This window comes from Physcomitrium patens, chromosome 23 (assembly GCF_059467195.1).
Source record: "Physcomitrium patens ecotype Gransden chromosome 23, ASM5946719v1, whole genome shotgun sequence".
In the NCBI taxonomy this organism is placed as follows: domain Eukaryota; kingdom Viridiplantae; phylum Streptophyta; class Bryopsida; order Funariales; family Funariaceae; genus Physcomitrium; species Physcomitrium patens.
In genome coordinates, this window is record NC_143432.1 from 7,957,291 (window position 1) to 7,974,773 (window position 17,483).

The 17,483-nt window shown below is 38.6% G+C and overlaps 1 protein-coding gene and 1 long non-coding RNA gene across 5 annotated transcripts; both read left to right on the forward strand.

The window, feature by feature from the left end:
- The first annotated feature begins 3,537 nt into the window (after positions 1-3,537).
- Positions 3,538-4,552, forward strand: LOC141044812 (uncharacterized). The gene is made up of 3 exons (XR_012216545.1): positions 3,538-3,755; positions 4,163-4,334; positions 4,436-4,552. It is a non-coding gene; the product is annotated as an uncharacterized LOC141044812 (long non-coding RNA).
- Positions 4,553-4,740: 188 nt separating this feature from the next.
- LOC112275923 (uncharacterized) lies at positions 4,741-13,402 on the forward strand. Of its 4 annotated transcripts, none has more exons than XM_024506693.3 (12): positions 4,741-5,011; positions 5,280-5,633; positions 6,525-6,598; positions 7,198-7,282; positions 9,865-10,323; positions 10,644-10,844; positions 11,371-11,414; positions 11,738-11,920; positions 12,171-12,261; positions 12,451-12,494; positions 12,849-12,963; positions 13,105-13,402. In XM_024506693.3, the coding sequence occupies exons 2-12, from the start codon at positions 5,444-5,446 to the stop codon at positions 13,167-13,169; spliced, it is 1,551 nt and encodes a 516-aa protein (XP_024362461.1). In that variant the 5' UTR covers positions 4,741-5,011; positions 5,280-5,443; the 3' UTR covers positions 13,170-13,402. The 4 variants fall into 4 exon arrangements, with proteins under 4 accessions (XP_024362461.1, XP_024362464.1, XP_024362462.1 ...); XM_024506696.3 differs by having other exon boundaries at positions 5,376-5,633; XM_024506694.3 differs by having other exon boundaries at positions 4,742-4,904.
- Positions 13,403-17,483: the final 4,081 nt, after the last annotated feature.

The following is a 17,483-nucleotide window of genomic DNA, read 5'->3' on the forward strand; positions in this document are numbered from 1 at the left end:
CTGTGAGATTATATATATATATAGTATGCCCTTGTATTTAGTATGTGTGTATTCATTCTCTCATTCTCAACATATTTATAGATAGATAGATATAGACATGATAGAGAGCAAGATGGGTGTGGGTGTCCTGGTGGAAGTGGGTGTGCTCCAAATATGGGGCTGTTCCAGTTATTCCAGTTGGGATCCTCATTCCAACCTGGCACTGTGCCCCTGTCTGTCTCTCATTCACTTCCTCTTTCATTCTCATTCTTTCTCTTTCTCTGCCCCATTTATTATTGTCTATCCCCCCCCACTCTCTTGCTCTCTCTCTCTCTCTCTCTCTGTCTGCCTGTCTGGCATGGTAGTGGTGGTGGTGATGGGGGTGCCTCTCTGCCCTTTTGTTGACAAGGTGTCAGATCTGGGGTCACCCTCCTGCATCACACACAACTTGCTTGCCACATGGTTGCATGATAAAAATAACGCTCTCTCTCATTTAATTAATTAAATAAACCGTTTCATACTTCCATTTCTTTCCAGTACTTGTGTGTTTTGTGCCTAATCAAGGAGTGTTGATCCATTATATTAATATTGACAGTGTGGGGTGTGAATATCTATCTGTATATATTTAGATGTAGATATGTTTATTGTGCATGTGTTTTGGATAAGTGCTTAAGTTATGGCAGGAGAGTTGCTCACATGGTTGAGTTGGAAGAGCTGCTCACTTTTTTTTAATATTCTTATTTTGCTTTGTTTTACGAATTCTTCCTTTGCATTGGAATGTTGTCCCACAGGCCTTACTTTGTATGGCATGAATCCCATGTTTGAAGAATGATATGAAAAAAAAAAAAAAAAAAAATTATTAGCTACCATTTGCAGTGCTGGGAACTAAAATTGATGACAGTGGCTTGTTATTGTCCACTGTTCCACATGATAGTACATTAGAATGTATCTACTGTCAACTGTCACAATATGATATCATTTTTTCAAAATTAAACAAACATATACAAAAATAACTGAGGTTCTATATCCTGAAGAATATCTTTTACATCCATTCAGTAGGATATTTGTTTTGTTTATTTTGTACAATTAACAATGTTATCAAAAGTCAAATAATATATACACAATCATAGAGCTTAGTTTTATTTTTTGTAACTATTATATTATTATATTTTGAATGTGAGATAGTAGCATCATAGGCTGGTTGTATGTCCTCAAACCCAAAAGATTACACAAATGAGACACATTTTGTATTTGTTGCAACAGAAACATGCACAAAAGATGAGATTTGTTTGTTTTTGTCTAAAAAATTTAAAATAAAAATAAAAATAAAATGCAAAATCCTATGCAAATAGCAGTACCTTTCATTGTATTTTTAAGACAAACTCACCCATGATTTTCCTAAATGGCCTCACTGACATTCATTGTTGCAATAGAACAACAAGTTTATCCACAATGCATGCCACATCATCCCTTCCTATTCTCAACACTGTAGCAAAACCACCAACCCAATCCCTGAAGGTTTTTTAAAAACCCATATATGATTGGGGAATGGTACTACTTCAGGGTCCCATCCGATGCAGAAATGCTGATTAAGCTCAATGATCAACTGTCCATTTCATCTGTTGTACCCTAATAGCAACATTTGAAACCCTTTGATTGATGGGCAATGTCGTCCTCAAAACGAAGCAGGCAAAGAAAATCACACCACCACCACCACCAACAACAATAATAATACAAATTCCAGAAGAAAAAAGAGAAAAAGGAAAGAAAGAATGTGAATGTAAAATGTAAATCTGCACCGTGCTAAACTCTTTGTGAATTTCATCACCGGCTTTGCCATGTGCTAATCAAAACACTCAGTTTTTTTTATAAAAAATACTTGGAAAAGAAGAGGAGGAAGAAGGACATGTGGGTCATGAGAGTATTTGTTTTTAGGGTTTGGGGCCCATGACTGTAATGGAAGGTGTGTTGCGAGGGGGAGTTATTGACAGGAGCGAGGGGGAGTTATTGACAGGAGCGAGGGGTGGAGGAGGTGCTAGGTTTGGAGGCAACGGTAGATCACAAGGATTTGCACTTTCGAAAAACCTGCTAAACATGAATTTCCGATTCTTAGGGCGCCGATGGATAGCTATAGACCGAGTTGGAGAGATAGGCCTGTTGATATTGCCCGGAAGCTTGTTGTTGTTCCGAATTATAGAAAGTGGTTAGCAATGGATGACCGCGTGGGCGTGGTTGTGGATTAGGAATGCACAAACTGCTCTGGTGGTAAGGTTTCGACAAATGGCGCATGTGCTGGCAGGAAACCGAACTAATTTGTCACCGTAGAGTCGCCAGTTGCCACCAGGTGATTGCAGGTTTAAGGTGCTGACTGAGGAAGACTCTGCAGAGGAATTTTCAGCGAGCAGTTACCAATTAGTTCGGTTTGTTGGCATAACGGCATCAATGCATCACGACAGAGAATATACACACGCGCACACACACACGTGTATATATATATATATATATATATATATATGTGTGTGTGGATTAATTTTTGGGTGTAAATCACTGGATGGTTATAGGTTTTGAAGGAGGTTTAGGGTTTGGGCGTTGCTTACTGTGGCAGTTGATTTCCTCGCAAGAGCTTAGCAACTATGATTGCTTCCCCTCATGTCGATGGATTACTGTAGGATGCAATCGGCTCAGCACCAGTCATCATCTTCGAACTGCTCTTTGTTACCGCTGCAGAAGGATGAGTTGAGCCACTACTATTCTGCGTTGGCAATTTGAAAAAGCCAAATTGCTGAAGAAGAGAGTAGAGATGTGGACATCTACGTTTTCTGAAACCTTACATTACTGAGTAAATTGATGCAGTTCGTCGCGAAATATTGCTGCAAACGGATCCAGCATGGTGCTTCATTATCCTCTCGTCACCAAGGATCGATACATACTGCTCCGAAGATAACAGGCATTTGTTATGTCGAGGATTTTGACATAACAAATGCCTGTTGGACTGCAAGTTGGGGGGGGGATTGCTTTCAGGCGAATCATGTGGGGGACGTGATACGCTGAACTGTCCATCGAGCTTTCAGCCATGCATTCATGTAAAGCAGCTCATATCTCTCATTGCCCAGGTGGTTTATTACTCCTTCAAATCTTGCATGAGAGTGGAATATGCCAGGCAGAGGATTTTGAATGATGTTGCCTTCTTGTGGCATAGTTCTTGTAAGAAATATTTCGCAATATCCAAAAGATCATGGGCACCAAATTTTTCAATAACTATGCGGGACAGAAACGACACCCCGATATGAGTTTGTCTTCGTTATCTGCTTGATAGATTCGTTTCAAGACTACTGTAGACGTGTGAGAGGTAGTTTTACTTCCTCGCTCTTTCAAATCGCTCCAGGCAAATCGCGATATCGTTCCAGAGTAAGATTCCTGAAAACGACTTTACGACGGGACGAACAAAATTGTTAACGATTCAGAATTATCTCTCTTCTGCTGAAGAAATGCCAGGAATCTTCGATTTCATTTCTCATTGCACACATTTTGACATCAGCTTTGTGTTAAGTTTTGACTGAAAATTGGTTTCTGTTCATGGTGGGAATGCCCCTTAGCTCCTGCGACATATGGAAACTTTTCAACCAAAGCGCCATCGGCGTACTCGACTGTAAGGGAAGTACATTTGTGTCACTTCAGATACACACCAAAAATCAATCGATCTTACCAACTGCCGATGCGTACGAAACGTATTGGTGCAGTTGTGCGCCATCTGAATAAGAGCCGTGTGACACAGAGTATGTGAAATTCAAATGACAGCTCCTTTTACTGCTTCCACCTCCACACACTCTGATTGCGTCCTGTCAAAAGTTACGTTCACGTACTTATGTCTTGGATAGAGCTTTGAGATACACTGCATTCGTGCTTGAACAACTCGCAAAACATACTTTATTCGCGTACCAACTCCAGCAGTAAACCATTTGCTCACCACCGCAGAAAACCATACAATTAAATTCTGCAGTATTTCGTGGCTAAAAAACTAGGTCATCAACAAGTGTTTGAGAAACCGGTGAATTTCAAGATCATGTGAGAAATTTTCAGAGACTCTCATGTTGAGATTAGCGTGGAGGAGCATGAGTTGATCGGAAGTGCAAGGCTGGTGTCGTTTCGGGTGCTTGCTAACAGTGTTCAAACACTGTGACAGGCTTTTGCAAAATGCGATCCAACCACGCCGACTTTACGAGACATCTTTTATAGCGCAGATTGCGATATTTTTGGTGGCAGCGATGATGGTGGCGCAGTGTAAGCAGATGCTGGAGAGAGACTGTTCCCAACTCCAAGGCCTACTCGTCTCACCAAGCGGAGAATACTTCCAAGTGAATTTCTGCAAAGCTACATACTCTGCCAAATATGATGATTGGCACCGACTCTCACCGCAACACTTGACTGAGGGGGGTGGAGTAGGGGGTGGCTGTAGACCTGGATGACAACAACAACTTTCTTCCAAATTCAAGCGAAAAACAAAGCATCTTCGGAAACTCCAAATACAAAGTGGGGCCCACCAAGAGATGCAAATGCATAACGCGACAAAGTGAAAAGATCCAAAGCGGCGCCTCTATTGGCCGTCCTCTCCGCTCCATCTGGAGAGCGACAGAGAATCGAGGTATCTGACACGAGTCAGTCTCAAAGTGTCAAGTTCCAATTCGTTGCGAAAACGCAAATTTCTCCTTGTGCGCCATGTGTTGCTAGCAATGACATGGCACGCAACATTGCGCTCAAATATCTGCAACGGCGGGGTCCTCTCTCCTGGGGTCCCGCCTTTTGCAACCCCGGCCGCCCGACTTTGCAATCTCTCAATTGGGCTCTCAACCCTGTGGGAGCGTGATGCACCCTAGTCCCTTTTCTCGAACAACCCTCTCCAGAAGCTGAATGTGTTTGCCTGCTTGGTAAGCCTCCGCGTGGTCCATCTGTCGCTTGCTTGGCGCGCTGCCACTGCGTCGTTAATAGCCTCTTATCCGTGTCCAATGCTCGCGGTTTCTTTCTTGGAGCTGCAGTAAGTAGCGAGCAATTATCGCCCGCTCGTAAAATGTCTTTTGCTTTCGTGTGAGAATAGTGTAGGTGTCGTATTGTTGCTCGAGGCGAGTTTCGCTAAGACGAGGTTTCGCGGTGAATCATGGAGAAATATATGTTTACAGTTTGATAGCAGATTGTGTTCCGTTTTTAAGTTTTACTTCTGGTTTTGGTTTGCTGCACCAAGTCTCATGACAGCAGTCGGCAGTGTTTAATTTGTAGCTCACGAACTGTTGTCTTGGGCTGTAAAGTTGTTTTGAAGGATTTCGGAGGGTCAAAGAGGATTGCAGCAGATACTGAGGGAGTGGGTACTAAGTTTCTTGCACTTTGGGGGAGGGGGATTGAAGGAGTGGGAGGGGAAGGAGGGGATGAAACAAGGCTGGGAGGTTCACACACATATGACATTGGGGTTGCAATGAAAAATGAGGCTAGGGGTAATGCAGCGGGAAGCGGGGTATGCAAGGTCTGCATGTGGGGCTACTTGCCCGCCGCGTCGCCTCAGCGGACTCCGCTCTTGCACCCTACGTTGGTGCCCATAACGGCGCTTGATGATCCACTCAAGATTGTCTGCAATGGTGGATGTGGCTTTGGGATAGGCATCTCTGGTACGCGGCCTGACCGAATCATGTGCTCTCAGTCGACTGAGTGCTGAAACCCGGTTAAAAGCAATCCTGTGTCGTGGGATATCTGTTGCGACGTCTAATCCCACCATGCAGTGTACCGTGAAGGATCAATTCCAATGGGTTGACACGTTGCCATTTGCTCGGTTCATTCAAGACATTGTTGAGCGAGATGCGAATCCGAGTACATGTGCGAAGTGTTATCTTCTGAAATTGTTGTAAAAGTTGAAAAATTAACGGAGCACGTCGAGCTATGTGTGGACTGTTGATACTCTCCTTTTTTTGCGCTACGAATCTTTTTCAAATCAGTGGTCTGAATTAGAATATGAATATCTGAGATATCAGGATCGATGCAGCGTCTCAGTTAATCCGCGCTTCAAGCACCATTTCAGAATTGAATATCGACTTTGATAGAGCTAATCGAAACTACCTGCCAGTGGGGTTGGTGCATGATTTTCAATGATTGATGCCTCTGAGATGCACGTTTGAGGATTTTCAGATTGGATTCATTCCATTTTCACAGCGCAAGGGTGGCAAGGATGTTTCTATCTCTGTGAACACAAGGGAGTTGTCAGATGTATATTGATGATCATTGGTGCATGTTATGTCGAACTGATTACATTTTTTTTAGCAGAAAAAATAGATGTAGTGATAGTACGATGAGGGTGGGTACCCTCACTTCACTGATCGGTCAGTTTGCAATTAGACAACAGGACTACACAACTCCCGACAAAGTCGCACAGGGAATGAAAGAGCCAAGTCGAGTTCTACGCTAACCTTTCTTCTAAACGTGGGGAGGATCCCACAAGGTGGTTCTTACCATTGAACTGATCATGTTTTGTGAATATGGTTGTCGTTGTTGGGTGGTTTTTGCAGAATCCGGTAAGCTCAACACCTGGGGCTCCACCACAGAGCTTGGACAATGCTACCTTATCTCTGGTAAACAGCAGGTAAGTGCACGATATGACGAGCATTTACATGAGGTGGATCTTTTCCTCCTCTTCTTTCAAGTTTAGGAAGTGGTAAATCCTCGTGATGGTGCAAGTGTATTGACGAAGCAAATCTACAAAACGAAGTCTACAGCTGCCAGGCTTTTTAAGCTTGATTTAGGAAACGTTTCAGCAATGTTGCCCATCGTTCATCATTGAGAGGATGGCGTGTGACTGAGATATGCTTCTGCAGTTTCTCTGGTTATGTATTTGCATGAAGCTTTCGAAAGCGGGTTATGTATCCAAACCATTGGCTCATCCTGAGTGCTCGTTCTTGCGTTACAGCTATTACTGCAGCTATCAAGCATGCACCAATCGAATGAACAATATAAGAAATTTAGCCAACTGTACACTAAGCTCAGGGCTATTAGGGTTTGTGGTGCAATTCTGCTCGTGGCTTTGAGTTTTTTCATTATCTTGACGTCTTTTCTGATTATAGAAATAAAGGGAAAGGAGATGGACCACCGTAATGGGCAAATCCGCTGGCATTAATGCGACTCATATGCTGGAGGCAAACAAGAAGAAGACTACTTACGTTAGAGGTGTTAATGACTGCCCAGGAAGTTCCCGAGCCGTATCTACTGCCAACAGACTCCCCCATTATTCAAGCAGCTGGAGGTTGGGCACATTGTGCAGCTGTAACAGGTACTGTCTTTCCATCTTCTCTCTCTCTCTCTCTCTCTCACGGTGCCTTACCTGAGAAAAACACAAACTTGATGTGCAGCCTCTCAAAAGTTCACCTACTGTGATTTCATGCCTACATGTGTACAGGAGATTTTATTAAGTTGGTATATACAATAATACTTGAAATCCAGGTTGGTGCTAAGTGAAGGGAGCAATCTTATTCTTGTTTCCTATAATTTATTTTCTACTGTTTGAATCTGCAACCAGAAACTGGAAGATAGGAATAATGGAATCTTCTCATCCAGCCTAAGCACAAACTTTTGGTTTGTCCTCTCAAATAATATTTCTGCTTATCCGACAATTTATTATTCCTCTACACATTTACCTAGCTGGCATATATCTCGTGCGTTATACAGTGTAGTCTTTTTCTCATACTCGAACCACAATTCCGCCTCACATTCAGTAAGGCTTGGTTTTTCATATGGGAAGACTTAATTGTTACAAGATCTTCACGTGGAAACCAGCCCAGAGTAGTTTTTTCGTATTTCTGTGCAATAGCGGTTTAGAAACGTCCTTACCTCCGCCAGTTCATCCTTTGTTTGGTCTCCAAATTACTTCGACTGACACTGCATGCAAAGCAGATTGGTCACGAAGTTTCCACTGTCTACCTCTACTAAGCCGTATTACACATAACTTGGAGTGAGATTCCATAAACTTGAAGATCCAATTTTCCCTTTCCCTGGCATTTATTTGAGTTTATTTTTCCCCGGCATATGGCAGTGGCAGATTCTGTCTTCGTACCTCCCTGTCAGGATATGAGTCTCCTAATGCTATGAGTTGAGCAGCTGTCAAGCTTTTGAACAACTCCTGCATTCAGCTCACTGTGTGGCCTTTTTACCACTGGGTGAAGCTGTTACAGATGAGGCCTTCTTCACAAATTGTAGAGAGAAGTCATAGAGTCGTCGAAAAATATCGAGTGTTTGCTGTATGGCTTTGCAGTGATGGTCTGATCGCTCACCCAAGGCACTCTTCTTAGTAATAATACTTAGAGAGCGCATAGTTAGTGGATGTTGTAAGTTTTTTCACGTAACTCGGCTTTCGTGATACTCTTCTTCGGCTTCTTCTTCTTGTAATTTTTAAATTTTTATCGCTTCATTGTGTTCCACGAGCGCTGCTCCCCCACACCTTGGTTGGAATATAGGATTTCTTCTTTCCATACACTGCTTGGTCGTTAATTTCAGTAAAAGACAAACGTGAAGGCACGTTTCTTTTCTAGAAACTGCAGGAAGTCTACACCTGTTACAAAATTGGATTTGGTGGTTTTGGGGAACCTTTCTTGAGTAGTAACCTGTAACCTCTTCAACAGCATTTTTACCTTCTTATCACATTGAAAAGCTGGTCCTCCCCAAAATTGATGGACCTGAACATTTTTAAAATGGTTATCGAGGAAGTCCTCTAAATTTAGTTTTACAAAGTCTGAGTGCTCTCGCCGAACTTTGAAAGTCTCCACCTTCTATCAGCTGTCAAACGAATGTTTACTTGTTTTATCAGATAGCCCATGCATCAATACGTGATCGTGGTCCGCTTAGCCTTCTTAATGTGTAGTTTCTTGCAGTTCTGAACTTAAGAGGGCTAAAAGTAGGTTAGCAAGCTAGTTGGGATGGATGATTGCCTGTGACTCATATTGATGCACTGAGCATAACATCAATAATTCTGCATTTTAACGGTATCTATCATACATTTGGTGACAGCAGTAGAACCTGCAATGAATTCCACGGTTGTCTATGCTCAAGAATAAGAGTAGAAAGCTTTGTGAACCTTCGGCAGCTTGTCTCGAAGTTGATGTTGTTGAGAAGCGCACAGGTCTTCTGTGGTATCATTGTGTCAGTAGGAAATTTTTCGTGATGTGCGACATCTTTGCAAGAGTGACTGTAGGCACACAGCATTTCTCGATCATCTCCTCTCTTTCCTTCAGATGTGCCGTATTGTAGATTAGGTATGTTGCTCACAAATGTTGTGGTAAAATATAGCTCTTATTCTACGGTCTGATAGAAGTGACTGCAATGACGAGTTTATTTTGATATGACCTGACCTTCTCACTTAGTAATTATATGGCGTACTAAAAATCAATTTTGTCAGACAGATCGCAGATTTATATATTCGTCTATACCTGGTAGAGAGGCGGATTTTGGTTCACTTATCTTGGTCACCTGAACTTTGAGTCACTTCCACAATCTGCATTTTCGTAATTGTTAGTCGCTGGCTCACATAGTGAATGTTCACAGCATATCATCCAACACAGGGAAGTTTATAGTTAGTTTGGTCCCGAGAGGGTGCACTCCCTGCGTTAGGTATGTGAGAGTAGCCTAAACTTCAGAGTGGTATTCGCTTAACTTATTTTCTCTAAGAAGATTTAAGCGTGAACGAGTTATCTAGTTTGCTTGATAGATCAACATACATGACGTAATTCCTGCTGCACTTAATTCCAGGAATCACAACTATTAGAGTTTTATGTATCAGTTTCGCGTAAGTTCACAAGCGAGAATCACGATAACTTTCATTGTTCTCGTTGATTGACCAACACAGGCTGCACCCGTGTGCAGGGAATGGTGAAGTTTACACTTGGGGTTGGAGTGAATGCGTTCCCAGCGTAACGCTCAATGCTGTGGAAGAAAGCGAACAAGTGCAGGAAGATGACATACCTCCAGATGTCCCAGGCACGAGCTTACAGTTATTATCAAGAAACAATGTGAATGCCGCACGCAGTGAACCCTTACCTTCATCTGGTTCACCGTTGCGGCTTACTGGGGGATTGCAGGGAAGAACTAAACAATCTGGCAGGCAAAACCAACGTAATTTGACGTGTAAATTCACCGAAAATAGAGTTGTGGAAGAAGTTCTCAAAAAGAGAAAGGTCGTAAGCTTTGAAGATGGAGGATCTCCTGAAAGCCCTACTGCAGCCGATGAAAATGTTTTTTCTCCACCTTTTCTGGTAAATTTGGATGCTGGAATCAGAATTGCTTCAGTAGCTGCAGGTGGACGGCACACATTGGCTCTTTCAGGTGTGTCTTTCAATTCACGTGCGATTTTGTCCCTTTTTTCCCAACTGCAGCTTTGCCAGGGTTAGTGAATATTTACTGGCTTGATTGGAATATGAGCATAGATTTCTTCGAATAATTTAGGAATCAGAATTAGTTCAGAAGTTATGTAGTATGCAAGACTTCAGCACCTTTTTCTTTGAGTCGTGTACACTACACATGTTTCTCATATTTGTATGACGGAACAACCTGTTTGAAATTTGCTTCTCCATCATGCAGTAGTTGAAGATCACATTTCCGTCATGGGTTCAAGTATTTTTTGATTCTTTATCGTATGGAAACAGATGTAGGCCACGTTTGGGCTTGGGGTTATGGAGGTGACGGTCAACTTGGATTGGGCTCCCGCATGCGGATTGTGTCATCCCCACAACAGATACCTTGCTTGAATTTGACAGAGAAAGCTGTGGCTCGAAGTGGAGTTCCTATTCCTGGGAAATGCATAAAAGCAATTGCATGTGGAGGCCGTCATAGTGCTGTCGTTACAGGTACATAGTATAATATCCTCTGCAACATTATACGCTATCTGAACCAACGTTCTTCTGAAGTGGTCACTACCCAACACTAGTAGAAACACCTAGTTAAATGTACATCAAATGGCCCTTACATTGGACAAACTTTGTCATTTCTGATAAGAATGCCAATTATCATTATTCTACCTATATCCTTTGATGAACTCAAATTGTACAGTTAAACAAGGTATTTCCAACTAGTCAAGTTTTCCTTATTTGATGGTACGAGAAGATTCTTGCATTCAAATTCAGAGCATATGTATGCTGCTCATTTATTACTTGGAAAATTGGTTTTGACAGATAACTTGGTGAATTTGAGTGTCTCTTTTGTAATTCATTGTCAACGGTACTATTGCTTCAGTTGACAGTAGCAACCTTGTCCACATTATTATTGGTTGTCTACGTACACCACTCTTTTATCCCTATCATCACACTTTTCGTATACATCCGTTGCTTTTGGAATATGTTCCTAAATATGACGATAGAGTGCTGAATGACATAGATGCTGGAGCGTTGTTAACTTTTGGATGGGGTCTCCACGGCCAGGTTTGCATCCTTGCTTTCCAACTTATTCTTGTGTCAGCATGATCATCAGATCTTCATAGGGTCTTCATCACACATTGTTGTGAGCTGTTTCTGAGAAAGTCTACTAAGTACTCTGATGTCTTTACTGCATTGCAATTTTAAGCAAGGCTCACAGAGTGGTTTGTATTGAGACCACATGACATTAGAAAGTGTTTCTGTCTCCTTTTAAGAATTTACAGGGAAAACAGGTAACTAATAAAACAAACAAATAAACGATTAAACAATCTCCTACACCCCTCCCAAAATTGAAGTTGGGACACCGTGTTGTTCTTGTTATTTGGCAGGTTGGTCAAGGCAGTACCGAAGATGAGTTGAGCCCTTGTTGTGTATCTACAATAGGAGGACTTCGCATCGTAGGCATAGCAGCTGGCCTTTGGCACACTCTTTGCATTACTGATGTTGGAGATGTATATGCTTTTGGCGGAAATCAATTTGGCCAACTTGGCGTAGGTGGAAATGCTGCAGAGGTTACTTACCTTCCCTGAGAATTACTTTTGAGTTTTTTATCGATTCGTTTGGTTTCAGATTCTTATAATTGCCCTTCATTGTCCTTCATTGTCCTTCATTGTTAGCTTCTTGCGATTCCTTTTTAATTGGAAGAGATCAACTTTCAACGTAGTTTCGTTTCGTTTCGTTTCGTTTTTTTTTTTTGTTTTTCGAAGTCTAGTTTTCTGTAAACAAAGTTCTCTCACAACCTTAGCTTCTAAATTGTTCCAGTTGTCTCCACGGATGATCGACGCACCACTTTTGGAAGATGAATCATGTGTGGAAGTTGCATGCGGTGCGCGCCACAGTGCTGTGTTAACAGGTATTCTCAAATGACCTTTTCTGATTTTTAATATAGGATCATCAAATGATGGAGAAATCCATCAAATCTCTCTTTGTTGACTAGGAATGCTCAATTGAACATATTTGACGCTTCAGCGATGCCAATTGAGATATTCTGTACATCTCGAACTTGCTCTAAATCAACGTAATATTTATGTTCTTTCTTTAGGATCTGGAAAGATCTTTGCCTGGGGTTGGAACAAATATGGGCAGGTATGTTAAGTGTCAACCTCACTGTATCTTCATGTTCTAGTGTACAGTTGCAGTTGAAATGGGAATGTGGAATTGTTTTAGCAGTGAATGTGGAATGATGTATACTTAGAATGTTACTGAATATGGTCTAAGCGTATCATGACAATTACAATCAGGGTGTTTCTCAAGCGTAGTATGATAGCATCTCATGGTTGGGGCTTACAATTCATGAACGCCCTGTCTTTGTATTTAAAGATTTACAACACAGGACTGAAAAAATCAAAATATGGATCCTCATCAATTTGCACAATGTGGAACGGAGCAGAGATTCAGAGGAAACTAAATTAGCTGATGAAGAATTACGTGCGTGTGCAGTTGGGTTTGGGTGATTGCAACAACAGAGACTTACCAGTGCAAGTAACGATGAATGATGGTGGGCGTGCAGCCAGTATTGCCTGTGGTTGGTGGCACACTCTGGCTTCAGTCCACAGTAAGTGACATAGGTCCAGCAAAAGAAAAATCTGCACACTCAAGAGTTGGAGACATTACCGCAATTTGTGTCATCTTACTCCAGTAAAACTATTACTTTGAATAACGTTCGAGTTAACGTCGGAGCTCATGATGTTTGCAGTGACGCCACTCGCATCTAATCACCAGCTGGCGAATACAGCATCTTCAATACATCCTCCACTGTGATTAGCAATTAGACGGTTCAACTGTTTTGGTAGTCATCTGTTGAAACTCCCCATCCACTAAATAAGCTCTGAAGTCCCATTCATCTTTCACAATATGCTTGGGACAGTACTGAAGTCAATGGTTTTCTGTGCAAGTTTCATCTTGAATTGAAGTTCTTGTCATGAACGTTGACCTATTAAATCCAATGTACTTGAATTGTAATCTTCGGAAAGTAACAATGAGTGCCGTTTCTATATTACCGTCTGATACTTTCAGCAGAGCTCCTTAATCTAAAGCATAGAATTTTATAATAATAAGGTGGGAAGAACTGGACTGGAATGTTTTGGGATGTTGTTTGTGTTGCCAAATTAAACGAAGAGGGTTACAGTGATGAACAAAACAAATAAAAAAGAATGCTGAAATTCTCCAGTGTTACGTTGATACTTGAAGAATGATACTCATCAGTTTATTGCATGATTTTGTCATAGTTTACTTAACATTTTGTTTTACAGAATCACACAATGCAATAAGGCAGAAATTGTTTTCACTTCTAAGCATGAGACCAACTATTTAGTTGATAATGTTTGATTTGTACAGTTTTTGTATGAGTGTATATTTTTTTGGTTTTTGCCTCTCTTGGATTTATTGTTTTGGACATTATTGCTTTCTTAAAATTTTAGAGCAGGATTCTTTAACATCAAGCGATGTCTGTAAGATTTTTATTTGGTTCTAATTTGGTTCTTAAGAAGAATAATTTTGAAACTTATTTAATATTCAAGATGTCTTGTTTAAGAATATGAATATTACGTTAAGGAAAAAAAAATCTTTACTGTTGAGCATTGATTATTAATGTTTGAATAATTTAACAATCAAAATATACATATACTTAAATTTCAATAATAAAATTATAATAGACTAAGGGCTTTATTTTTGAAATGATAAAAACATCATAAGTAAAACGTTATTCTTACAAATGCTCCTATTAAATTCAAATATCTAATAATCATCTTATAAGGCTTATTGGTATTTTTTATATGTAAATGAGATTTTTATATAATTAAAAAATATAAATAAATAAATCTTAAAACATAATTATTGCATATATTAATAGGATGATAAATATTATCAAAAAATAATATTTTAATAAATAAAAAACGATTATATAAAGATGTAAGACTATATATATATATATATATATATATGTGTGTGTGTGTGTGTGTGTGTACTTTAAATATACTTCGTCTTAAAAAAAAATTGGTATTTGCCCTTGAAGTTTGTTGATTGATTGAATTTTAAAGAAATGAAGTTAGTTATTGATTAATATAAATTATAGAATTTTAAGAATTTATTAGAGTTTAATTATGAGATTCCATTAAAAAAAATACATTATCCTGCAATGCAAATTTAAATTATAGGTTTTATAGGTTTGCAAATTTTTGAAAGCTTAATACTCTATGAACAATATTCATATTTAAATTGTCTATATGAGTTAAGAAATTCTATTCAAAAATATCATGTACATAAGCCAAAGTTTTATAATTATTAACATATTAGAAAAATAATGAAGGATTAAAGATTATTTAGCTTGCTAAATGGTTTTCTTTCTTGTGTACAATTGTTAACTCAGATTATTCTTTACTAATTAAAGTTTTAAATATAAAAAATTTAAATTTAAATATTGAAAATAATTTATTTCTTTGACTATTAGATAAACCATATATATATATATATAGATGTTTGTGTGTATGTGTTTATTAAATATTTTAATATGAAAAATTCCACATTTGTATAAAATCATTCTCAGGAGATCTAAACTTCATAATTTTGACATCATCCTTACTGATGTGTGGTTTTTATTAAAGCCTAAGAGAATTTCGCAAGGATTAATTTTATATTAACATTTATTTAGATTTAATTATTTTTTAAAATAGTTTAAAGTATTATAATTTAGTTTAAGTTGCAATCCAATAGAACAAAACCATATGCAATAATATATAAATATATAGTAAGTTAGATTGATCTTGATATTAATCATTCTTTTACATAATCTAATCTTTGAAAGATATCAATGAGTCTTCGAGGTGATGCATAATCATATATCTTTAATCTAGACCTAAAATAATATTCAATCATGCTTCATTTTTCATTTTCCTTTTATCCTCCCTTTTTCCAAGTTCTCATACATTAATTAATTTAATCTACAAGTCCATCCTCTTCTACAATAACTACTTTCGAACTTTCCAAAAGCCATGCTTTCTTTCCTTTTGAAATCTTACTTATCCTCTTGATGTTCTTTACATGCATTGTCTTAAAAAACACCCTCAAAGTATTTCTAGTATAAACTTTTATAAATTATAATAATAGTAATAATAATAATAAATCATAACAAAATATGGCTCCAGCAATAAAATAAAAACATATCTATCTGGAAATTTGTGTTATTTTATGTTATTTTAATGTTGTGAATGGTTTAGATTATCTCAGATTGTTGATAGTTTTTTACCCTAAACACAAATGAATCAATGAACTTGAAGGTTCATGTGCATGTCAACCCATGATTCAAGCGTTTTTAAAGTTTTCCTTCATTAATTTTTTTATATGATTATATATATATATATATATATATATATATATTTATATATATATAAACTATTTTCTTAGAATCAGGTTTAATTAATTGCAAGTATCTTTTCTAGGATTAGCTTGGCACTCCCATTAGTTGGGAGGCTCACGGACTGCGCGCATGCATTGTCCCGAAAAGGGAAAGAAACCTCGTCGGGGCTCCTAGGCTTTGCACCTTTAGAAAACAAAAGAAAAAGATGGAATTCAAAAACCGACAATGGATACATCGATAAAGATAAAGATAAAGGAACGCACACGGGAACGAATAAAGATGAGGGGAATGTTCATCCATCTCAAAGCTTGCCAGCCCGCCTGCAAGCGTGTCATCGAGCGGGCTAGCGTGGCAAGGGTCGTCTGCAAAAGCAGTGGGATGGACTGATGCAGTGGTGGCCAACGGAGGCAGCAGCCCACACGGGAAAGAAAAAAAAAGCAAAAAAGCAAGAGGAGGAAAAAGGCAAAAGGGAATGGAAGATGGTGATGTCGATGATGGTGATGATGGTGATCATCATCATGATCATGATGGGGGTGGATCATTCCTCTCGCCATCAATTCGAGAAGGGGGGGGGGCTGTGTCCAGTCAGCAGGTTGGATGATGACAAGGATGGCTTCTCAGTTTCACTTTCTCACTGCCTTCCTATTCTTTTACTTTTAGGTTTTACTTTTCTGGAGCCTCGAGTTGGTGGGGAGTTCGTGTTTTGCGTTCAATGGAGAGTTGCTTTTGTCATGAAGGGGATTCTCAGTCTTGTTCTCAAAACTTTTTTACATGCTTTGCATTCATCCATAGATTTTTTTACATATATATATAAATGTTTTCAGTATTTTACATTGTTTTTAAAAATACCACATGAAAAAAGTAGTTGCTTCAAAAATCAAGGTGTTGACCATATTTATTTTCATGAAATTAAATATTAAATTTGATGTTTAATAACTGGATGAAAAAGGAAGATTTTTATTTATTTACTTATTTGTTTGTCATTTTATTGCTTCTGAATATATGAACGTCATCTTACTGTGTATTTATGAATCATGTTTACAAGTGATATGTTTTTTATGCTGGTTTTTAAATACATTCATAAAGTTTGCACATGGAATGCATTTAGATGAGGATGGATTTTAGTTCTTAACATTTTGAGAAAATTTGTACTTTTATAAAGTTATCAAAGTGACACATTCCTGCAATAACAATCATAACACCTTTTTCTTTTCTTGTATTTTTTTCAAAAACTAAATTTAAGACCAAAATATAAATCTGTCTTTTATCTATTTGTTTTTTCCGTTGAATCTCAAATATTATTGCATGAGAAGTCTAAAATTAACATTACAATGCTCGCTCAAATTTCTTAAAACATAAGAGTAAAAGTAAAAACCCAGAAAATGCCAAGCTGAAAAATCCAAAAGGAACAGCCCAAGATTTCAACATTAACATCCTACTCTCGAATTTGATACTAAATATTAAAGGATAAAATCGTATGTGAAAAATGGATTCTAATCTCACTTTGAAATGGGCATGAAAAGAATTGGACAACTCATACAAATAATATAACAATCATGATGTTACTTTGCTTTGAAGTCTCTTGTGTTAATGGTTAACATTTGAAAATTTGAACATCTTAAATATGCTAAAAAAAAAGCTCAACCCACCCATTAGAATTATATATGTATATATATATATATATATATATTCGTGAGGGGTCCAACTTGCCATCAAGATAT